Below are 25,750 nucleotides of genomic sequence, written 5' to 3'. Positions count from 1 at the left end.
GGATGGGGGCAGGCTGCACAGGGCTCCTGCTCCTCAGACGTAGGCAGACTGTTCGTGTGGCTGCTGCTCCTTGGACTGGGGAGTGGGCCACTCACACAGCTGCTGCTCCTTGGACAGGTCCAGGCCACATGAGGCTGCTGCTCTTAGGCCTGGGGCAGGCTGCTCGTGGGGCTAATGCTCCTTGGACAGGAACATGCTGCTCACATGTCTGCTGCTCACGTGGTTGCAGTGCCCTGGACAGCTGAGTCTCCTTCACCAATTCGGGGTGGATGTTATTCGTTTCAGCTGCTCATTCTATTTGCTCCTGGACAAGCCTTGGGACATGTCAACCTGTTCTGCCACCATCTTGTCTCCCTCCTACCACAGCTTTTTTTATCCACTCATCTACTGATGGGCACTTGGGCTGTTTCCAGATCTTAGCTATTGTAAATTGTGTTGCTATGAACATAGGGGTGCAATCATTCTTTCTGATTGGTGTTTCAGGTTTCTTAGGATATATTTCTAGAAGTGGGATTACTGGGTAAATGGAAGCTCCATTTAAAATTTTTTAGGAAACTCCATACTGTTTTCCATAATGGCTGCACCAGTCTGCATTCCCACCAGCAGTGGACTAGGGCTCCCTTTTCTCCACATCCTCTCCAGCACTTTTTGTTTATTGATTTGTTGATAGTAGCCATTCCGACAAGTGTTAGGTGATACCTCTTTATCCTTTTAATTTGCATCTCTCTGTGATCAGTGACTTTGAGCATTTTTTTCATATGTCTCTTCATCATCTGTATGTCTACTTTGAATAAGTTTCTACTTAGGTCCTTTGCCCATTTTTTAATTGGATTGTTAGTTTTCCTTTATGTTGGGGTCCAACCCCAGCAGGTCCAGGGGTTCCCAAAGGTGGACAGAGTCGGCAAAGACGAAATGACATGGAGACAGCATTCAGTTGATCAGCAGCCTAGCCAGGATCTCCAGCCAGGTTCTGTCCAGGTTCTCTTGCCATGTTCTCTCGCTAGGTTCTCCAGCCAGGTTCTGTGTCCAGGTTCTCCAGCCAGGTTCTGTCTTTTATTGTCTTGTTACATCTATATTTATACCAGTAGATTTTAATCCTATCAATTTCTATTCCAAAGGTTAGGGCGTTTCTTATCTCCATTCCCGGGAGTAGAGATTATGTAGCTTAAGCGTGACTGTTCCTGATTGTTCGTAAAGTGATTAACTACCCGCCTGGCACTTAGTTAAGGGTTTTTTTTCCCTCCCTAACTCCAGGGAAAAATGCTTTCCCTAGAGAATTTTTTCCTGGGGAAACAACCTTTCTCAGAGAGATGACCTTGGTTAAAACACATAGCGCTAAGAAGGGGAGCCAACATATTAAGAACAGTATGCTATATACGCCAGGTCCCTTGAAACATATGCTGTGCAGATGTTTCTTCCCTGCAGCAACCTTGTCAAACAGCAAGGATGGACAGGCTTCCGGCACCTTTTTTGAAGTTGTATGAGTTCCTTATATATTTTGGAGCTTAAACCTTTATCCTATGTATCATTGCCAAATATGTTCCCCCATACAGTGGGCTCACTTTTAATTTTGTTGATGGTTTCTTTTGCTGTACAGAAGCTTTTTATGTTGATGTAGTCCCATTTGCTTATTTTCTCCTTAGTTTCTTTTGCCCTAGGAGATGTATCTATAAACATGTTGTTATGAGAGATGGCTGAGATTTTGCTGCCTATGGTATATTCTAGGATTTTTGTGGTTTCCTGTCTTATATTAAAGTCTTTTATCCATTTTGAGCTTTTTTTATGTATGGAGTAAGTTGGTGGTCTAATTTCATTTTTTGCATATACCTGCCCAATTTTCCCAACACCATTTATTAGAGAGTGTCTTTACTACATTGTATGCTCTTGCCTCCTTTGTCAAATATTGAGTGTAATGGCTTGGCTTGATTTCTGGGTTCTCTGTTCTATTCCATTGATCTATATGTCTGTTCTTTTGCCAGTACCAGGCTGTTTTGAGCACAGTGGCTTTGTAGTATAACTTAATACTGGGTATTGTGATCCCTCCAACTTTGTTCTTCTTTCTCAAGATTGTTGCAGCTATTTGGGGTCTTTTTTGGTTCTATACAAATTTTTGGAGAGTTTGTTTTAGATCTGTGAAATATGCTGTTGGTATTTTAATAGGGATTAGAATAAATCTATAGACTGCTTTGGGTATTATGGACATTTTAATGATGTTGATTCTACCAATCCATGAACATGGTATATTCTTCTACTTGTTTATTTTTCCTTTATGTCTTTTTTCAACATCCTGTAGTTTTCTAAGTATAAGTGTTTTACTTCCTTGGTTAAGTTTATTCCTAAGTATCTTAATTTTTTTCATTGCAAAGATAAATGGGGTTATTTTTTAATGTTCTCTTTCTGAGAATTCATTATTGGTATATAAAAATGCCATTGATTTCTCGGTGTTAATTTTGTATGCTACTACATTGCCAAAATCATTTATTAAATCTAGTAGTATTTTAGTGTAATCTTTAGGGATTTCTATCTAAATATCATGTCATCTGAGAATTAGCAGCATTCCTAATGTGTTTGATGAGTCTCCTTGTGTTTTTTGTGTGTTCTTCTAAAACTTATACGAGCATCCTGTTTGCATATATTTTAATTTATGTAAATGAAATTGAGTTATAAACTTTATATACGCAGTTCTATGTTTTGAAGATTATGCCATGCATACATCTAGTCCAGTCTTTCTAACTGGTTGTCCTGGTTGCCTTCTACTCCTACCACTACAAACAACAATGTCAAGAATTTACTTATAAATCCATAAAATAATTTACTTATAAATGTGTTTATACTCAGGAACACATTTTTAATTTGGCTATTGCTATGGTCTGAATGTTTGTTTTCCCCTCCAAATTCATATTTTGAAACCCTAACCCCAAAGGTGATGATATTAGTAAGTGGGTTATTTAGGAGATACTTTAAGTGATGAATGGAAATCATGAATGGAATTAGTGCTCTGATAATCAAGGCTGCAGAGAGATCCCTAGCCATTTCCACCATGTGAGGGAACAACAAAAAGGCACAGGCTATAGAAGCATAGTAATCCCTCCTTTGGAAAACTGTTGTTTGAAACTGCTGTTTGAACTATTCTGTTAATCTTAGTCTCTTATTCTGTAGGTCAACTCTGTTATTTATAGACTGTAAAATAACTTTGTTTTTTGCTTGAATAGAAAAGATAAACTTAATTGTCTGACCTTGCAAGCTAGCCATCTAACTGATATGCTGATATTGATAGCAGGTGTCTGTATAGATATGATATGATACTCAAGGTTACAGGTGTCTGTGTAGATATGATATGGTACTCAAAGTTACAAGTTGTCTGTATAGATATGACAGGTGTTTGATTAGATATGGTATGTTCTCAAGGTTACAAGCTGTCTTACACAAAGAACTAGAAGGATATAAAAAGAAAATAATCCTTCCTGTGTTTGTTCAGAATTTGATAGAGGTAATCTGCTCTGAACCTGCGTGCAATAAAGATGACTCCTAACTAACTGGCTCATTAGGTGTCTTGTCCAGCTCGCTGATTTGCGATACAACATTATGAACCAGGAAGGGAGCCATCACCACCACATGGCCATGCTGGTGCCTTCATCTCAGACTTCCCAGCCTTCAGAATCAGGAGAAACCATTTTCTGTTATTTATAAACTCCCTAGTTGTGGTACTGCTATTGCCAGACTGCTCCCCAGAATGGCCCTCCCTCCAGCAGTGCATTTGGGTTGCTATATATCACATCCCTGGAAACTCTTATCATTATCCAGCTTTCTAAGTCTTTCACCAATCTAATCCTTATAAAGTAATACCTTAGGCCAAAGTTCACAATAAAGTAACTTAAGTTGAAAAAAACATGATTCCCCTTTAAATTTTATGACTGAAAAAATAATATTTAAAATATTTTTAAAGGAAACATTTCAAATAGGAATTATGCTAAATTGATTATAGCTTGTTTCTCTTGATGAATAACTTCCTAACAATAAATGTGCATTATTTTTTGGTGAAAGCAAAGTTCTACATGGTGGTATGTGTAGTAAATTTTAAATTATCATAGCTATACTAAAAACTGTTAATCAACTCAACAGAATACCATATAGCTATAATTATTTATTCTGTGTCAGTACCTGGAAATATGTATAGTAAGTCATTAAAATCAAAGTTTCATAAGTAAATCTACATGAAAATATAAGGGTATACAATGATAATGAACAAGAAAGGATAAAAATACATTGTTCCAATCTATAGGATTTTTCATGAGTTTTGGGACACTAAAATTTTTAAATTAAAAAACAAACACACACCAGAATAGTAAGTGAAAAATAAATGATTTTCATTAAAAATTGAAAATTGGCTCAGTGGATAGAGCGTCAGCCTGCGGACTGAAGGGTTACAGGTTTGATTCTGGTTAAGGGCACATGCCTGGGTTGTGAGCTCAATCCCCAGTAGGAGGTGTGCAGGAGAGATTCTCTCTCATCACTGATGTTTCTATCTCCCACACTCCCTCTCCCTTCCTCTCTGAAATCAATAAAAATATTTATATTTTTTAAAGTTGAAGAAATAGCCCTACCCAGTTTTGCTCAGTGGAAAGAGCATGAGCCCGCGGACTGAAGGGTCCTGGGTTTGATTCAAATCAAGGGCACATACCCGGGTTGCAGACTTGATCCGTAGCCCCAGTCAAGGCATGTGCAGGAGGCAACCAGTCAATGTGTCTCTCACATGGATGTTTCTCTTTCTCTCTTTTTCCCCGCTCCACCCTCCTCCCCCCCCTCTCTAAAAATCAATGGAAAAATATCCTCCAGTGAAGATTAACAAAAAAAAAAAAAAAAAAGAAAAGAAAAAAAGTTAAGAAAATATATATACAAATAGGGATTGTTCTTACTGTAAAACTAGGATTATTCAAGTAAGTGTGGTTGATGATCTGCTCACCAGGATTCCCCCCGTTTTCGTATTCATTTCTGGGTCCTATTGAAGGAGGCTCTGGAAAGAGAGTATCTGTTTCCCAGCTTCCAGGTCGGTAAAACCCCACATACTTGTTCCTCTGAGAACTACTAAAACGCAAATAATATTTTACCTACAAGGAGCAAATAGAAACAAACAATATTGATAAAAGCATAATGAAGCAGGAAGGAGAAACAAAAGGAAGTTAAAGTGCAGTTGGGAGAATGTGGCTGCGAGGCAGCCTCAGAGGCTGTAGCAGCAGGTGTGGAAGTCAGGAGGGGAGCGCAATCTGGCTGCAAGGCTACTGGGGGCTATGGATGGATCTGCCCCAAATACACAGCTGCTTGCACACTAACAGGAAATATACCGAAAGGTTTTATTAATTGCTCTTCCCATTGTGTCAGATAAGTGTCCTGTGAGGAAAACCTTCCTCTCCTAGAAGTGATTGCTAACATCAGAATCCTGCCTGAGGATAGAAGAGTGTATTCAAATGTGGATGCAGGTGCTGCCTTTTAATTGTTGAATGAAAGATAGCACTCATTTAGGAGAACTGCATAAACTTCCATGTAGGGCATGATGCAATAGTTGAGCAGCAGGGTCAAGAGAGAGGAATCAGTAGGATCAGGAGGGGCAAGCAGAAGTCAGAAGTCAAGGTAAATATTCATACTTTCAGTTATCACGACAGAAGTTTTAGGCACTTGTTACATATTGGAGGATTAAGGCAGAGACCCTGTTACTCAAGGAGCTCAAATTCTAGTAGAGGAAGATTATGTATATTTATGCTGTAGTAAAATCAGTGATAGAGATATGTATAGGAAATGTATGGAAGTACGAAGGATGCCGGGAGCCGGTCCATGCTTGCTGTTTCAAGGGACCTGGCATATATGGCATACTGTTCTTAATATGTTTGCTCACCTTCTTGGCACTATGTGTTTTAACCAAGGTCTCTGAGAAAGGTTGTTTTCCCCAGGTAGGGATTTTCCCCTGAAGTTAGGGAGGGAATAAAACCCCTCAACTAAGTGCCAGGTGGGTAATTAATCCCTTTAACTACGAACAATCATGCTTAAACTACATAATCTTTTCTCCCTGGAATGGAGATAAGAAACGCCCTAACCTTTGTAATAGAGATTGATAGGATTGAATCAACTGGTATAAATACAGTTGTAACAAGAGAGAAACACTCAGAACTCAGAACTCAGGAGACAGAAATCAGAAGACAGAACCTACACGGAGCCTAGAGACAGAAGAACTTCGCTGGCGAGAGCATGCCAGAGGATCCTGGACCGGGACTGGCCTCGGAGCCTAGAGACAGAGCCTAGCGGGAGAACATGGCAAGGGATCCTGGACTGAACCTGACTACAGAGATTGGCAGGAGAACCTGACTGGAACCTGGACACTGAACCTGACTGGAGAGCCTGGACAGAACCTGGCTGGGGAACCTAGCGAGGGAACATGGCTGCAGAGCCTCGCTGGAGATCCGAAGCAGAACCTCTCTGGAGATCCGGGCTAGAGATCCTGGCTAGGTTGCTGATCAACTGAACCCTGTCTCCTTGTCCTTCCTTCTTCGCCGACTCCGTCCACACCTTTGGGGACCCCTGGACCTGCTGGGGTTGGACCCCGGCAGAAGGAGGAAAGGAGTGGGTGTGGTTGGAAGAGGCAGGGTCCAGTGAGTCACAGTAGCAACCTTAAGGGTAAGTCAGAGTAATCAGCCAAGTGAGAGGAGCAGGGTCAGGGAGGTACCAAAGGCAAAGGGGAAGTTTGAAACTGCACCGAGACACGGAGCAGGCTCTATGCAAGCTGCTAAGCCCCCACCAGTATCAGCTTACATGGAGTCAGGCACGAGGAAATTGCAGTTATGAAGAGATGAGGGGGTGGGAGGACAGAATGAAAAGCTTCCCACAACCTACTTATACCCGGGGGCTTTTCTTACTTTCATTCTATTGTCAACCATCTGTGTCTTAAATGCACAATTATGGTTCCATGAACACTTTATTTCTCTCAACACCAGAGACACCAAGTTCAAAGCACTGTCCTTGCCTCTCCTCCTGGGGGACTAGCACCAGAATCCTCTTCAGTGTCTACACATGTCCTGATTCTAAGTTAGCCTGGCTAAGTCTTAGCACTGTTTTCCAGGTTCAGAATTAGAAATGATGAGATTCATTCAAAAGAGGAATGTTTCCTGCTTGTGTTCTATGCTCCTGCTCTGTCACCTGGCACTCTGCCCAGGAAATGTGCAGGGCTCACTGCCACCTGCAGAGCTGGAGGCTGCTGCCAAGCCAGATACAATGGCAAAAGGGGCACCTCAGTGGTCATTGTTGCCTATGACTGACTTATAAGTAGAAGGCCTGATAGGCAGTGAATTCAACTCTTTCCCCAACAACATAAAGCCCTGGTGCATAAAGGCAGAGATGCTGACGTGAATAGATTTGGGTTTACATCCCTGCTCTGCTATGTATAAGCAGCATGATCTTGGGTAAATTACAGTCTCCCCGATTATAAAATACTTCCACTTCATTAAGTCCCTGGAAACTGGAAGTATAACCATAAAGTTTCTACATAAAACTTTCTTACCTTAAGTGGCAGAGGATCATGGCTATTTTTGAACTCATGGTCAAAAACAAAAGCAACCATCACTCTTTCAGAGTTATTCCCTTGCTTAACATAATCTTCAAAATCTCTTTCTGAAGGAAAGCCTTGAACTGTAAAGAGAGAAAACTCTAATATGTGAGTTGATCACTTAAAGGCAAAATATCTGACAGTCCTTCCTATCTTTAAAATGGAAAACACTTTACATGGATGAAAGGCTATGAAAATATTATAAATTTCAAACCACTGTTGCTAAAACATTGGTATAATGAACTAATAATGTATATTTGGAGTGCATAAAATTTTTAGGAGTTGTAAAAGTTTTATCACAAGCTTAGAATACAATTCCTCATTATAATAACTGCACATTGAAGAAACTCTAAGGAAGAGGGTGTTTCACATTGTGTTTTGAAATTTCCACCTTAAAGGAAAATATAAACAAAATTTATCTATGCAATCTATTCTAAGTCCCATACCATTGTGATTTCTAATATATAAATAAAAAACAGTCAGAAATAGAGGAATAAAACCACTTTATAGTTTTAATATTTGAGGCAATTATTTATTTTCTTTTTTATTAAATTTATTGAGGTAACACTAGTTAACAAAATCATACAGCTTTCAGGTGTACAATTCTATAACACATCATCTGTACACTGTATTGTGTGTTCACCACCCCAAGTCTCTGTCCATCACCATTTATCCTGCCTATGTCCTCCTCCACCTTCCCAGCCTCTCCTCCCCCTGGCAATCACCACATTGCTGTCCATGAGCTCTTTCTCTTTTTTGCTCAATTCCTCCATCCCCAACATCCAGCCCCCACACTGACAGCCATCAGCTTGCTCTCTATGAGCCTGTCTCTATTTTGCTTGTTAGTTCAGTTTGTGCATTAGATTCCACATATGAGTGAGGTCATGTGGTACTTGTCTTTTGCTCTCACTTATTTCACTTAGCATATTGCTCTCCAGGAGCATCCATGCTATTGCAAAGAGTAAGATTTCCTTCTTTTATACAGCCGAGGAGTATTCCATGATGTAAATGTCTCACAGCTTTTTTTATCCTCTCATCTTCTGATGGGCACTTAGGCTATTTACAGATCTTGGCTACTGTAAATAATGCTGCTTTGAACACAGGGGTACATATATTCTTTCTGATTGGTGTTTCGGGTTTCTTAGGATATATTCCCCAAAGTAGACTCACTGGATCATAAGGCAGTTCCATATTTAATTTTTTGAGGAAACTCCATACTGTTTTCTGCAGTGGCTGCACCGGCCTGCATTCCCACCAGCAGTGCACTAGGGTTGCCTTTTCTTCACATCCTCACCAGCACTTATTTGTTGATTTGTTGATGGTAGCCATTATGACAGGTGAGGTGATCTTTCATCATGCTTTTAAATTTGCATCTCTCGGATGATTAGTGACATTGAGTCTCTTTTCATATGTCTATTGGCCATTTGTAAGTCCTCTTTGGAGAAATGTCTATTCAGTTCCTTTGCCCATTTCTTAATTAGTTTTTCATGCTGCTCAGTTTTATAAGTTCTTTATAAATTTTGGATATTAACCCCTTATCAGATGTACCAGTGACTTGTTTTCAGCTAGTCTTCAGCAAGCTGGTTTTTCAGGCTGACTGCTGTATAATTTTATTGTAATTCCAGTTTGGTCCTGGGAGGAAGTGAGTGTAGCTTCCACCTACTCAATCGCCATCTTGGATCCTTATTTGCCACAATTATGTTTCAATATTTGAGCTCATCCATCAAGAAATTTAGCCTAAATCAAGTTTAACGTAATTGAAATTCTTTTAATGTGGCAACATTTGTAGTTCTAAGATATAATACTTAGGCCTTTAAATATCTGTATATAAGTTTGGGTACACTAAACATTTTCTTAGGAGTAAATATGTTTTTTCTTAAATTATCTCAGATTTGGCCAGTAGGAGCCTGTAAGCACGTTTTTGATATGAAGAGGATAACAAAGGCTTCAACAGCCCATAGGTGCACGTGAAGTTCCATGCATGTTTACTACTAAGATTTGAATGGCTTGATTGAAATCTAGCAAATACCCATGATCTGATTCTCTAAAGCTTCTATACGCCCATCATCACTGATAGATCCTCCCTTCCCCCAACTGGTGGGCGGAGTATGACATAACCTGCAGACGGGAAATACCTGAGTGACTAACCAGGTACCTTATATGGACTATACATTGGACCACCAATCCACACCTGCCAAATACCCTAAGCCCTTGTCCTATATGGACAATACAGTAAGCCACCAATCAGTGTGCGCCGAGTACACTAAGCCCCCACCCCTTCCCATTCCGCCCCTCAAAAGGCATGCCCACCCCTGCATGTGCTGCTGTCCTCCCCTTGCGAGACAGCCCGGCAGGTCCTTCTCCTCTAATAAAGCCTGTAGTCCTGGTTTTCGGCCTCTGTCTGATTTTTCAATCACCATTGTTGATGGTATAGCCTGTGAGGACACCATCTTCACCAAAGGTACTATCTCAAGCTTCAAAAGCTCCTATTCACAGGAACACTTCAAGTCTTTGTCACACTTGTCATGTGGTTACCAGGTATAACTGTTTCTAAAGCTCGTAAAAACTATGATAAAGTCAATGCCCTCAGCTACTTACCTCCACTCATTTTCTGCAAACAAATCTATAAAAACAACAACACTCTCAACTCCAAAATATCAGCTGCATCTAGCCACACCCTTTCCTTACATAAGGAAACTTGCTGGAAATACCTGGGTTTTCATCGTCTGAAATATCTACATTTATGTCAATGTGGTGGTTGGGCACTTGCTTTATATTTGCATAAGAACACAGTCAAACCTCAGTTTTCAAATGTCTCCCATCTCAAACAATTTTGTTCTTGACCAAGTTCACACTCAGTTTTCTAACCAAACTTTGGTTTAGACCTGATAATCCTTTCAGGCTGATACCTCAGCATGACAATAAGCCTCTCTCAGGCAACAAACAAAGGAGAGAATGCTTTTTTTTCTGGTGAAATCAATCATTAGCACAATTTTAAAACATACAGAGGCCATCAAGAGTGCTAATGTTGCTAAGGACGTGAAAGAAACACTGACCACAGGCAACTGAAGAGGTAGAAAAACTTGTTGATTTGGATAAAGGAAAAGCAGACAGCATTTCAGAGGCAGTGATATGTGAAAAAGTGAAGATGCCACATGCTGACTTCCTGAAAGACAACCCTGGACGAGTGTTGAATGTGATTTGTTTAGGGCCAGTAGGGGGTAGTTAGATACATTTAAGTGTCTGTTTGTAAATTAAATAGTATATTCAACTATATATAAGAAAAGTTAAAACAGGAAATCATTTGGGGGGTTGGAATGGATTAATTCAATTTACATTATTTCTAATGGGAAAAAAATGATTTTGTTTTAGAACAAATCTCTTCCAGAACAGCCTTCTGGAATGCATTAAGTTTCAGAACTGAGGTTCCAATGTATAGTTGTCATAAACAAAGGGACAGGAAAAAAAAAAAAAAAAGAAAAGAAAAGAAAAGAAAAGAATGAGGTCATAGACTCCAGGTCTGACTCTATTTTTGTGTTTCTGGGCCAATGTTTGGCCCTACAAGAACATGTTTTTGAAGTGCCCACTAGAAGAATAAAGCATCCCAAACTGCTTTCTATGCCTGCACTTCAAAACTGACCTCCAGTCAGCAATATAATCATTCTGCAAGGTCAAAGCAAGCAACACTGACAATAACAAGAGCTATCACCTTTACAAGAACCAGACATTCCCCAGCTTAAGATGAACTCCACATGACCCAACTTATACTCAGCTGCCCTTGCAAGTCGCTCATTAGTTTCAAGGACCCCAGGACAAATTAGGACAGGGATTTCTCTGGCTTGCAGCTAATGCTGACAACTCATGTTGTGGCCTAGATTTTAGGTAACTGTGTCCAAGATTTTAGTACAAACCTGAGCAACTTACTGCATCTAAAACTGGGGTCAGGGATGGTGTCAAGGATAACTCAATTAGTTTTGACCAATAAAAACTGTTTATTTTGTACTAGAGGCCTGGTGCATGAAATTCGTGCACTGGGGGTGAGGGGTCCCTCAGCCTGGCCTGCGCCCTCTGGCAGTCTGGGAGAGGCTCCCGCCACCGCTGCTGTGCTCACCAGCTGTGAGCCCAGCTTCTAGCTGAGCGGCACTCCCCCTGTGGGAGCGCACTGACCACCAGAGGGCAGCTCCTGCATTGAGCATCTGCCCCCTGGTGGTCAGTGCACGTCATAGCGACTGGTCCATTTGCCTATTAGCCTTCTATTATATAGGATAACATGGTTCTTAAGGTACACAATGTGATGTTTTACTATACATGTACAGTATGAGATGATTTCCAAAATCAAGTTAACACATCTAAAACCTGTTTACCTTTATTTTTTGAAATGAAAATCCTCTCCAAGATCTAAAAAATTTCACATATACTACACAGTATTATTAACTACAGTTAACATGTTGTACATCATATCCTGAGAACCTATTCAACTTATAACTGAAAGTTTGTACACTTTGCCAGCATCTCCCTAATTTCCCCAGTCCTTAGCAACTACAATTCAATTCTATGCTTATGTGAGTTCAACATTTCAAGATTCACATATAAGTGAGATCGTAAGTATTTGTCTTTCTGTGTCTGGCTTATTTTACTTAGCATAATGTCCTCTGGGCATATACACATTGTCACAAATGGCAGGATTTCCTTCATTTTATGGCCAAATAATCACATTTTCTTTATGCATTCATCTTTTAAGATACTTTGGTTGTTTCCCTATGTTGGCTAGTTCTGAATAATGCTGCAACAAATACTGGAGTGCAGATATGTCTTCAAGAACTGATTTCAGACTTCCAAAATGGCGACCAGCAGGAAGGTAGGGAGGGAGAGAGTGTGAGAGCGCAAGGAAGTGATAGAGGAGTGTGTGGACGCGTGTGGTGTGTGTGTATGAGCTAGGGACAGTTAGATTCTGCAGGTCTTCTAAGGGGCTGCTAATCCGGGCAGTCTTAGGCGGCGGAGGCCCGCTCCCTGCGCGGACACTCCTGGGCGGCCAGCACAGGCACGGCGACCACGCCATCTTGGGAAACAGAGCTGCTTGAGACTAGGATCCTGGCCTCAGCACCACCCAGTCTGATCTCAGACGCATACCAGGACCCTGCAGCCACTGGGGACAGAGACCTGTGACCACAGCTATAGACCTGCGGACACCAAAAGTTCAGAAATCCCCGCGGCAGATCTGTGAGTAACAGAGCCCATCCCCCCTTCCACAGGCTTTCGGGCAGCGCCAGAGTAACTAACTGATAGACCCACCCCTTGCCGGGGCCTCAGCGCTCCAGAACTTTAGCCTGGAAGTGCGCAAGCACCTTGGAACGGATCCTACACGCACTGCCAGCTTCTGAGCCCTGGGCTGGACGCAAACGCGCGAACCCCAGGAACTGAGCCTAGGCGCACTGCCAGCTTCTGAGCCCTGGGCTGGGAGCAATCTCGTGAACACCGGGAATTTGTCCCACATATCACAGGCCCAGGGACCCCGATTCTCTGGGCAAGTGGCAGCACCAAGCACCAGTTGCCGGGGTCCAACCCCAGCAGGTCCAGGTGTTCCCAAAGGCATAGACGGAGTCGGCGAAGAAGGAAGGACACGGAGACAGCGTTCAGTTGATCAGCAGCCTAGCCAGGATCTCCAGCCAAGTTCTGGTCTCGATCTCCAGAGAGGTTCTGCTTAGGATCTCCAGAGAGGTTCTGTCCAGGTTCTCCAGTCAGGTTCAGTCACCAGGTTCTAGTCAGGCTCTCCTGCCAATCTCCGCAGTCAGGTTCAGTCCAGGATCCCCTGCCATGCTCTCTCACCAGGCTCTGCCTCCAGGCTCCGAGGCCAGTCCCTGTCCAGGATCCTCCGGCATGCTCTCTCCAGCGAAGTTCTTCTGTCTCTAGAGAACGTTCTGTGTAGGTTCTGTGCCTAGGCTCTGTCTCTCTTGGTCCTGTCTTCCAAGCCCTGTGTCCTAAATTCTGTGTTCTGAGTTCTGTGTCTTTCTGTCTTCTGAATTCTGTCTCCTGAGTTCTGTCTCTTTCTGTCTTGTTACAACTGTATTTATACCAGTTGATTCAATCCTATCAATCTCTATTACAAAGGTTAGGGCGTTTCTTATCTCCATTCCAGGGAGTAAAGATTATGTAGCTTAAGCATGATTGTTCATAGTTAAAGTGATTAATTACCCACCTGGCACTTAGTTAAGGGGTTTTATTCCCTCCCTAACTTCAGGGGAAAATCCCTACCTGGGGAAACAACCTTTCTCAGAGGTGACCTTGGTTAAAACACATAGTACCAAGAAGGTGAGCAAACATATTAAGAACAGTATGCCATATATGCCAGGTCCCTTGAAACAGCAAGCATGGACTAGCTCCCGGCACCAGTGACTTGACTGTGTTTCTTTTCACCTGTGCCTGAGATCCTGATTTCCTGTGCATTCATACTAAGAGCCAGTGACTCCAATTCCTGGTGCAAGGACACACAGGGACCCTGATTCTCAAGGCAAGGTCGCGTGAAGCAACAGAGACTCTGATACTGGATTCTGGGGAACTCTGACTCCTGGCGCACGCTAGGGGGCTCTGGTTTTCAACACGCTTCAGGGGGGTCTCTGTTTCAGCACGGTGCAGGCAGGGTCCCTGATCCTAAGGGCGCATACAAGGCCACACTGAGCGCTGACAACACTGACTCTGAGCGAGCCTGGTTCCCACCAACCCACTACAACCACACATCTTAGTGTCAGAGCTCTTCAGTGACACTAGGGTGGTGGGAGGCTCCCACTGCACACGGCCCAGGCCCACGCAAATCGACCTTTGAACCATCGGGAGACAATCAGAATGAAGAGACGAAACAACACCCAGAGGAAAGACAATGAGGAGTCACCAAGAAAGGACATTAATGAAGTTGAAGCATGCAACATGACAGAAAAAGAATTCAGAATAATGGCTGTACAATTCATTCACCGGGTGGATGCGAAAATCAACAACCCATGCAAGAATCAGGAAGAAATGAAAAGTGATATAGCTACAATCAAAAACACCATGGAAAGTTTCAACAACAGACTAGAAGAAGCAGAGGACCGAATTAGTGAATTAGAAGATAATGCAGAGAAACAAGCTCAATCTGAACGGGAACTGGAGAAAAGAATTAAAAAGCAGGAGGAGAGCCTAAGAGAGCTTCGGGACAACATGAAACAAAGTAACATATGCATAATAGGGCTGCAAGAAGGACAAGAAGAGCAACAAGGATTAGAAAATCTATTTGAAGAAATAATGTCAGAAAACTTCCCTGATATGGGGAAGAAAAAAGTTACACAAGTACAGAGAGTCCCAGGCAAGATGAACCCCAAAGGACCCACACCAAGACACGTCATAATAACGATGGCAAATGTACAAGACAAAGACAGACTCTTAAAGGCTGCAAGAGAGAAACAGAGAGTTACCTACAAAGGATCCCCCATCAGATTATCAAATGACTTCTCAACAGAAACACATCAGGCCAGAAAACAATGGACAGAAATTTACAAAGTGATGCAAAGCAAAGGACTGAATCCAAGAATACTCTATCCAGCAAGGCTATCATTCAAAATTGAAGGGGAAATAAGAAGCTTCACAGACAAAAAAAGGCTAAGGGAGTTTATCACCACCAAGCCAGCAATGCAAGAAATGCTAAAGGGACTGGTGTAAAAAGAAGAACTAAACAGCCCAGAAAGAAAACAGCCACACAAAAAAATAGAAATGGCTACAAACAAGTACCTTTCACTAATAACTTTAAATGTAAATGGACTAAATGGTCCAATCAAAAGACATCGAGTGGCTGAATGGATAAAAAAACATGACCCATACATTTGCTGTATCTACAAGAGACCCACCTCATTAGAAGGGACTCACACAGACTGAAAGTGAAGGGATGGAAAAATATCTTTCAGGCAAATAGAAATGAAAAAAAGCTGGGGTAGCAATACTTATATCAGACAAAATAGACCTCAAAGTGAAGGCCATAACAAGAGATAAGAAAGGCCACTTCATAATACTAAAGGGACCAATACAACAAGAGGATATAACCCTGATAAACATATATGCACCCAATGCAGGAGCACCAACATACATAAAAAAAACTCCTGGAAGATATCAAAGGAGAGATCGACAACAATACAATCATAGTAGGGGACTTTAATACACCACTGAAATCACTGGATAAATCCGCTAGACAAAAACTCAGCAAAGAAACAGCAACCTAAATGACTCACTAGATCAGATGGACTTAATAGACATCTTCAGAACACTTCACCCCAAAGCCAGGGAATATACCTTCTACTCAAGTGCTCATATGACATATTCAAAGATAGACCATATATTGGGTCACAAGCAAAGTATCCCCAAATTCAAGAAGATTGAAATCATAAAAAGCATCTTCTCAGACCACGATGGCATAATATTAGAAATAAACTACAATAAAAACAACCCAAAATACTCAAACACCTGGAAGCTGAATAGCATGGTATTAAATATTGACTGGGTTACCAATGAGATCAAAGAAGAAATTAAAAACATCCTGGAAACTAATGAAAATGAAAACACAACAATCCAAAACCTATGGGACACAATGAAAGCAGTCCTGAGAGGGAAGTTTATAGCTCTACAGGCCTATCTCAGAAAACAAGAAAAAATGGTAGTAAATCATCTAACTCTACAACTCAAAGAATTAGAAAGAGAGCAACAAGAAAACCCCAGAGTGAGCAGAAGGAAGGAGATAATAAAGATTAGAGCAGAAATAAATGACATAGAGACCAAAAAAACAATACAGAAAATCAATGAAACCAAGACCTGGTTCTTTGAAAGGATAAACAAGATTGACAAACCTCTAGCCAGACTCACCGAGAGGCAAAGAGAGAGGACCCAAATAAACAAAATCAGAAACGATAGAGGCGAAATAACAACAGACCCCACAGAAATACAAATGATTGTTAAAAAATACTATGGAGAGCTCTACTCCAACAAACTAGACAACTGGGAGGAAATGGACAAATTCCTAGAAAATACAACATTCCAACACTCAATCATGAAGAATCTAAAAATCTCAATAGGCCAATAACTATGGAAGAAATCAACGCAGTCATCAAAAAGCTTCCAGCAAATAAAAGCCCAGGACCAGACGGCTTCACAGGGGAGTTTTACCAAACATTCAAGGAAGAACTAAAACCTATCCTCCTCAGACTACTACAAAAAATCCAAGAGGAAGGAACACTTCCAAGCGCATTCTATGAAGCCAGCATCACCTTAATACCAAAACGAGGTAAAGACAACGCAATGAAAGAGAATTACAGGCCAATATCTCTCATGAAGATACATGCCAAAATCCTCAACAAAATCTTAGCAAATCGGATCCAACAGTACATCAGAAAGATCATACACCATGACCAAGTAGGATTTATCCCATGGATGCAATGATGGGTCAATATCCGCAAATCAATAAATGTGATACATCACATCAACAAATTGAAAGAAAAAAACCACATGGTCATATCAATTGATGCAGAAAAAGCATTTGACAAAATCCAACACCCATTTTTAATGAAAACTCTCAGCACGGTGGGAGTAGAAGGATCATACCTCAACATAATAAAAACCATATATGACAGGCCCACAGCCAACATCATACTCAATGGACAAAAACTAACACCATTTCCCCTATGGAAAGGAACAAGACAAGGATGCCCCCTCTCACCACTCCTGTTCAACATAGTACTGGAAGTGTTAGCCATTGCAATTAGGCAAGAAGAAGAAATAAAAGGCATCCAAATTGGAAAAGAGGAAGTAAAACTGTCCTTATTTGCCGACAACATGATATACATACAAAACCCCACAGACTCCATCATAAAACTACTACATTTAATACATGAATTTGGCAATGTAGCAGGATACAAAATTAACCACAAGAAATCTGAGGCATTTCTATACACCAATAGTGAACTTTCAGAAAGAGAGACTAAAAAAACAATCCCATTTACCATCGCACCAAAAAAATTAAGCTACCTAGGAATAAACTTAACTAAAGAGGTAAAAGACCTCTACGCAGAAAACTACAGGACATTGAAAAAAGAGATAGAGGAAGACATAAACAGATGGAAGAACATAGCGTGTTCATGGATTGGTAGAATCAACATCATTAAAATGTCCATACTACCCAAAGCAATCTATAAATTCAACACACTTCCCATTAAAATACCAACGGCATACTTCATAGATCTAGAACGAACTCTCCAAAAATTCATCTGGAATAAAAAAAAGACCCCGAATAGCTGCAGCAATCCTGAAAAAGAACAAAGTAGGTGGGATCTCAATACCAGATATCAAGATGTATTACAAAGCCACTGTTCTCAAAACTGCCTGGTACTGGCACAAGAATAGGCATATAGATCAATGGAATAGAACAGAGAGCTCAGAAATCGGCCCGAACCAATATGCTCAATTAATATTTGATACAGGAGGCAAGAACATACAATGGAGCCAGGATAGTCTCTTCAATAAATGGTGTTGGGAAAATTGGACAGATATATGCAAGAAAATGAAACTAGACCTCCAACTTATACCATACACAAAAAATAAACTCAAAATGGATAAAGGACTTAAATGTACGATGAGAAACCATAAAAATTCTAGAAGAATCCAAAGGCAACAAAATCTCAGACATATCCCAAAGCAATTTCTTCACTGAAACAGCTCCTAGGGCACTTGAAACTAAAGAGAAAATGAACAAATGGGACTACATCAAAATAAAAAGCTTCTGCACAGCAAAAGAAACCATCAACAAAACAACAAGAAAACCCACTATGTGGGAAAACATATTTGCCAATGTCATATCTGATAAGGGACTAATCTCTAAAATTTATAGGGAACTCATACAACTTAACAAAAGGAAGATAAACAATCCAATCAAAAAATGGGCAAAGGATCTAAATAGACACCTTTCAAAAGATGACATTCAGAAAGCCAAGAGACATGAAAACATGCTCAAAGTCACTAATCATCTGATAGATGCAAATCAAAACAACAATGAGGTACCATCTCACACCTGTCAGACTGGCTATCATCAACAAATCAACAAACGACAAGTGCTGGAGAGGATGTGGAGAAAAAGGAACACTTGTGCACTGCTGGTGGGAATGCAGACTGGTGCAGCCACTATGGAAGACAGTATGGAGTTTCCTCAGAAAACTAAAAATGGAACTCCCATTTGACCCTGTGATCCCACTTCTAGGAATATATCCCAAGAAACCAGAAACACCAATCAGAAAGGATATATGCAGCCATATGTTCATAGCAGCACAATTCACCATAGCTAAGATCTGGAAACAGCCTAAGTGCCCATCAGTAGATGAATGGATTAGAAAACAGTGGTACATCTACGCAATGGAATACTATGCTGCTGTAAAAAGGAAGGAACTCTTACCATTTGCAATGGCATGGATGGAACTGGAGAGCATTATGCTAAGTGAAATAAGCCAGTCAATAAAGGAAAAATACCACAGGATCTCACTCACTCATGGATAATAGAGACCATTATAAACTTATGAACAAAAATATATACAGAGGCAGAGCTGCCTCAAACAGACTGTCAAACTACAGCGGGAAGTTCAGGAAGGGTAGGGGGGAAGAAGGGGGGGTAAGAGATCAACTGAAGGACTTGTATGCATGCACATAAATATAACCAATGGACATAAGACACTGGAGGGTAGGGGAGGCCAGGGGATTGTCAAGGTTGGGGGAAAAAAGGAGACATATGTAATACCCTGTGTAATACTTTAAGCAATAAAGAAACAAACAAAAAAAAAACTCCAGACTTCCAGCTGACCCTTGGCGGGCCACACCCTAGGAGCAATGACCACACCCTAGGAAAAGAGGTATCCCTCAGGAGTAAAGAGAAAACTGAATAGAGCAGTCCTTACTGGAACTTAAACCAGTCTTCACTGGAATCAAACTGACAGCCATCCAGAAGAAAACTTAAACCCTCAACTTTTCACCCACAATTTCTGTCATTAAAATATAAGATATGTAGGGAGGTAAGAGGGGTGAGGGAATGGGAGACATCTGTAATACTGTCAACAATAAAATATAAAAGGTTCAGAAATAAAGTAAAATATATACATATAGAATATGTTATAAAACAGAACTCAGGATTCTGAAGATGGTGGCGATATAGGCAGACGCGACCCAGGTCGTGTCCCGGAGCAAATGGAGTGAGCAGCTGAAACTAATAACACCCACCCCGAATTAGCGAAATTGCTCAGCAGGTGAGACCGTTTGCAGCCGGGAAGGGCAGAACTCCCCTGGAAAGGTAAAAAAAAAAAACCAGGGATTTGGGCAGGAAAGTTTGCCAGACCTCTGAGCCCAGAGGGTCGGAGGGAGACCACGTGGCAGACAGCCGCGTCCCTTGGGACAGGCACGGCCCCTGACTGGGGGAAGGAGATCCGCGAGATTCCTGGTGCCGCCAGGAGATTTGAGAGCTGGGTTCTGTGATCACGGAGGACTGAACCTAAAGGGGGCAGCCTGAAGAGCTGACCAGACCATGCAGTGCCGGTAAGAGAAGAGCTTACAGAAACCAAGCCTTCCCCGTTTCTACGGCCGGCGTTTGTTTGTTTGTTTTCACTGAATCCTGTTCATAAGATATTTCGGATACAGACACTCACCTGTGCTGAAGAGAGTGAGAGGGTGCGGAGGAGTGAAATCTGGGGAGAGACTGAGGAGAGAAGGGGGGCCGGGAGAGGTGGCAGCGAATTGAGCGCTGAGACAACCCTGAGCCCAGGACTGGGGCAGCCATTCTCTCCAGAGAGTGAGACTCCTCCCCCCAGCCTCCAGGCAAGGAGCACAGCCACACCCAGATTCCACCCTGAACGAGATCAAGGATTAAAATAATCTGATCAGTCCCTGGGAGTTAACAGGGTCTGGCCTATAGAGGGATTTTCAATCCCAGCAACAACACAGAGCGGGTAACTATTAAAGAACCAGCTCTGGATAGCTGACCTCTCCAAATCAGTTTTAAATGCGATAGAGAAGCCATATAGCCTCAGAGGCCAACCCCAGAACACTGCCACCCAGAGGCTGAGCCACAAACTGACTCTTTGCAAAACACAAAATAAGGCAGTCTGTGAAACAAATACGACCTGCTTTAAAATAAGGACTGTGGTTTACAACACAGAGGAACAGTGTATCGCAGGGAAACTCAACACTCTCCTGAATACCTGGCAGGACTAAAGGCGAGTCAGACTGAAGAATAGAAGAACCGAAGGACCTTCACTACTGCAAATTTTTTTTTCTTTTTTCACCTTTTAACTAAGAAACCAATTTTTTTTCTTTTTTTTTCTTTTTTTTTGCTTTCTTCTTTTTCCATCACCTGATTTTACCCTTTTAATTACTACCTTCTTATTTTTAACCAGTATTATTACTGCTACCATTTTACCATTTTTTAAAGTGCCGTTTTATTTTTTCTTTATTTTATTTTGGGATTAGTGTCCTCCATTCTATTTTCATCATTATATTATTAGTTGTTTCTAGTTTGCATCCATCTCCAGGGAGCTGTTGCTGGAATTTGTTGGGATTAGTGGCGGTTTTATAGGAGTATTCTCCTCATATAAAAAGTCTCTTCTCCTCTTCCACTTCATTCTCTCTTTTCGCTCTTTTTTTTCTTTTCTTTTCTTTTCTTGCTTTTATTCCCCCCCCCCCCTCCTTTTTCCCAATTTCATTTTTGCACTCCTTTTTTTGGTCCCTACTTTTCTTTTCTTTTTTCTCTTTTATCTTTTTCTCTTCCTTCTTCCTTATCCCCTAATTCTCTTAATTCGGGTGGTCACGTTTATTTGGGGTTATTAATATCGTGAATATATTTGTGTTTAGTGCCTGGTACGTGGTGCCTTGTTGTGTTGTATTTTGTGCCTTTAAATCAATGCAGCAGATCCAAGCAACAGCAGCCTCCTGAGCACCACACCCTCTGCTGAGGAACAGCAGCTGTACGTGAAGCCTTCCCCTACCAGCCAGAAGAGCCACCACAGCTGTGAACAGCACCCACCAGAGGAGCTGCTGCCAACTGAGGAGCAGCTGCTACAGCAACCGCCCGAAGAACAACCACAGACAGGGAGTCACTGCCACCCAGAGAGCAGCCACTGAATGACTCAACGTCTAGATATGTCAGTGAGATCAAACATGGGTAGACAAAAAAAACCCCAAAGAAAAGAGAAGGAGGACTCTCCAGAAAAGCAGCTAAGTAATACAGAGGCATGCAACATGACAGAAGAAGAATTCAGAATAAGGGTCCTAGAGTGCATAAACCGGATGGAGGAAAAAGTCAACAACTTCTACAAGAAGCAAAAAGAAACAGATGAAAAAGTCAACTACCTATGCAAGAAGCAAGAAAAAACAGATGAAAAAAATCAATAATATATGGAAGAAGCTAGAAGAAACAGATGAAAAAAATCAACAACATAAGTAAGACCCAAGAAGAAATGAAGAGTGATATAGCTGCAATAAAAGTACACCATTGAAAGTATCAACAGTAGACTAGGAGAAGCGGAGGACCGAATTAGTGGATTAGAAGACAAGGAAGCAAAACACACCCAAAATGTACTGCAATTGGAGAAAAAAATTAAAAGACAGGAGGAGAGCCTAAGGGAGCTTTGGGACAACATGAAATGAAACAACATATGAATAATAGGGGTGCCAGAACAACAGAAAGATGAACAAGGATTAGAAAACCTATTCGAGGAAATAATATCAGAAAACTTCCCTGAGGTGGGGAAGAAAAAAGTCACACAAGCCCAGAGAGTCCCAAACAAGGTGAACCGAAAAGACCCACACCAAGACACATCATAATTACCATGGCAAATGTTCAGGACAAAGAGAGAATCTTACAAGCTGCAAGAGAGAAAAGGAAAGTTACATACAAGGGATTTCCCATTAGATTATCAAATGATTTCTCAACAGAAACACATCAGGCCAGAAAAGAATGGACGTAAATTTACAAAGTGATGCAAAGCAAAGGACTGAATCCAAGAATACTCTATCCAGCAAGGCTATCATTCAAACTTGAAGGGGAAATAAGAAGCTTCACAGACACAAAAAAAAGGCTAAGGGAGTTTATCACCACCAAGCCAGAAATGCAAGGAATGCTAAAGGGACTGGTATAAAAAGAAGAAACAAAAAGCTCAGAAAGAAAACAGCCACACAAAAAAAGAAATGGCTACAAACAAGTACCTTTCAATAATAACTTTAAACGTAAACGGACTAAATGCTCTAACCAAAAGACATCAAGTGGCTGAATGGATAAAAAAACATGACCCATACATCTGCTGTCTACAAGAAACCCACCTCATTAGAAGGGACTCACACGGACTGAAAGTGAAGGGATGGAAAAATATCTTTCAGGCAAATGGAAAGGAAAAGAAAGCTGGGGTAGCAATACTTATATCGGACGAAATAGACCTCAAAGTGAAGGCCATAACAAGAGATAAGGAAGGCCACTTCATAATACTAAAGGGATCAATACAACAAGAAGATATAACCCTGGTAAACATATATGCACCCAATGCAGGAGCACATAAATTCATAAAAAAAACTCCTGGAAGATATCAAAGGAGAGATCGACAACAATACAATCATAGTAGGGGACTTTAATATACCACTGACAGCACTGGATAAGTTCTCTAGACAAACAATCAGCAAAGATACAGCAATCCTAAATGACTCACTAGATCAGATGGACTTAATAGACATCTTCAGAACACTTCACCCCAAAGCCAGGGAATATACCTTCTACTCATGTGCTCATAAGACATATTCAAAAATAGACCATATATTGGGTCACAAGCAAAATATCCCCAAATTCAAGACGATTGAAATAATAAAAAGCATCTTCGCAGACCACGATGGCATAATATTAGAAATAAACTACAATAAAAACAACCCAAAATACTCAAACACCTGGAAGCTGAATAGCATGGTATTAAATATTGATTGGGTTACCAATGAGATCAAAGAAAAAATTAAAAACATCCTGGAAACTAATGAAAATGAAAACACAACAATCCAAATCCTATGGGACACAATGAAAGCAGTCCTGAGAGGGAAGTTTATAGCTCTACAGGCCTATCTCAAAAAACAAGAAAAAATGGTAGTAAATCATCTAACTCTACAACTCAAAGAATTAGAAAGAGAGCATCAAGAAAACCCCAGAGTGAGCAGAAGGAAGGAGATAATAAAGATTAGAGCAGAAATAAATGACATAGAGACCAAAAAAACAATACAGAAAATCAATGAAACCAAGACCTGGTTCTTTGAAAGGATAAACAAGATTGACAAACCTCTAGCCAGACTCACCAAGAGGCAAAGAGAGAGGACCCAAATAAACAAAATCAGAAACGATAGCGGCAAAATAACAACAGACCCCACAGAAATACAAACGATTGTTAAAAATACTATGGACAGCTCTACTCCAACAAACTAGACAACCGGGAGGAAATGGACAAATTCCTAGAAAAATACAACATTCCAAAACTCAATCAGGAAGAATCTAAAAATCTCAATAGGCCAATAACTACGGAAGAAATTGAAGCAGTCATCAAAAAGCTTCCAGCAAATAAAAGCCCAGGACCAGACGGCTTCACAGGGGAGTTTTACCAAACATTCAAGGAAGAACTAAAACCTATCCTCCTCAGACTACTACAAAAAGTTCAAGAGGAAGGAACACTTCCAAGCTCATTCTATGAAGCCAGCATCACCCTAATACCAAAACCAGGTAAAGACAACACAATGAAAGAGAATTACAGGCCAATATCCCTCATGAACATAGATGCCAAAATCCTCAACAAAATCTTAGCAAATCGGATCCAGCAGTACATCAGAAAGATCATACACCATGACCAAGTTGGATTTATCCCATGGATGCAAGGATGGTTCAATATCCGCAAATCAATAAACGTGATACATCACATAAACAAATTGAAAGAAAAAAACCACATGGTCATATCAATTGATGCAGAAAAAGCATTTGACAAAATTCAACACCCATTTTTGATAAAAACTCTCAGTAAGGCGGGAGTAGAAGGATCATACCTCAACATAATAAAAGCCATATATGACAGGCCCACAGCCAACATCATACTCAATGGACAAAAACTAACACCCTTTCCCCTAAGAACAGGAACAAGACAGGGATGCCCCCTCTCACCACTCCTGTTCAACACAGTACTGGAAGTGTTAGCCATTGCAATTAGGCAAGAAGAAGAAATAAAAGGCATCCAAATTGGAAAAGAGGAAGTAAAACTGTCCTTATTTGCAGACGACATGATATTATACATACAAAACCCTAGAGACTCCATCAAAAAGCTACTAGACTTAATACATGAATTTGGCAATGTAGCAGGATACAAAATTAACCACAAGAAATCTGAGGCATTTCTATACACCAATAGTGAACTTTCAGAAAGAGAGATTATAAAAACAATCCCGTTTACCATCGCACCAAAAAAATTAAGCTACCTAGGAATAAACTTAACTAAAGAGGTAAAAGACCTCTACGCAGAAAACTACAGGACGTCGAAAAAAGAGATAGAGGAAGACATAAACAGATGGAAGAACATAGCGTGTTCATGGATTGGTTGAATCAACATCATTAAAATGTCCATACTACCCAAAGCAATCTATAAATTCAACGCACTTCCCATTAAAATACCAACGGCATACTTCATAGATCTAGAACGAACTCTCCAAAAATTCATCTGGAATAAAAAAAAGACCCCGAATAGCTGCAGCAATCCTGAAAAAGAACAAAGTAGGTGGGATCTCAATACCAGATATCAAGATGTATTACAAAGCCACTGTTCTCAAAACTGCCTGGTACTGGCACAAGAATAGGCATATAGATCAATGGAATAGAACAGAGAGGCCAGAAATCGGCCCGAACCAATATGCTCAATTAATATTTGATACAGGAGGCAAGAACATACAATGGAGCCAGGATAGTCTCTTCAATAAATGGTGTTGGGAAAATTGGACAGATATATGCAAGAAAATGAAACTAGACCACCAACTTACACCATACACAAAAATAAACTCAAAATGGATAAAGGACTTAAATGTACGACAGGAAACCATAAAAGTTCTAGAAGA

At 40.9% G+C, this 25,750-nt stretch overlaps 1 protein-coding gene across 1 annotated transcript in view; it reads right to left on the bottom strand.

The window, feature by feature from the left end:
* Positions 1-25,750, bottom strand: part of LOC132232543 (phospholipid-transporting ATPase ABCA3-like) — a 204,655-nt gene that overhangs the window by 160,288 nt on the left and 18,617 nt on the right. The window contains exons 4-5 of the mRNA XM_059691927.1: positions 7,547-7,674; positions 4,964-5,108 (exon numbers count right to left, since the gene is read on the bottom strand). Of these exons, the coding sequence (XP_059547910.1) occupies positions 4,964-5,108; positions 7,547-7,674 (273 nt within the window). The remainder of the gene's footprint in view (positions 1-4,963; positions 5,109-7,546; positions 7,675-25,750) is intronic.

The sequence above is a fragment of the Myotis daubentonii genome, chromosome 4 (genome assembly GCF_963259705.1).
Source record: "Myotis daubentonii chromosome 4, mMyoDau2.1, whole genome shotgun sequence".
NCBI lineage: Eukaryota > Metazoa > Chordata > Mammalia > Chiroptera > Vespertilionidae > Myotis > Myotis daubentonii.
The sequence above is the reverse complement of the archived record's forward strand: the minus strand, read 5'-3'. Positions and strand labels throughout refer to the sequence as shown.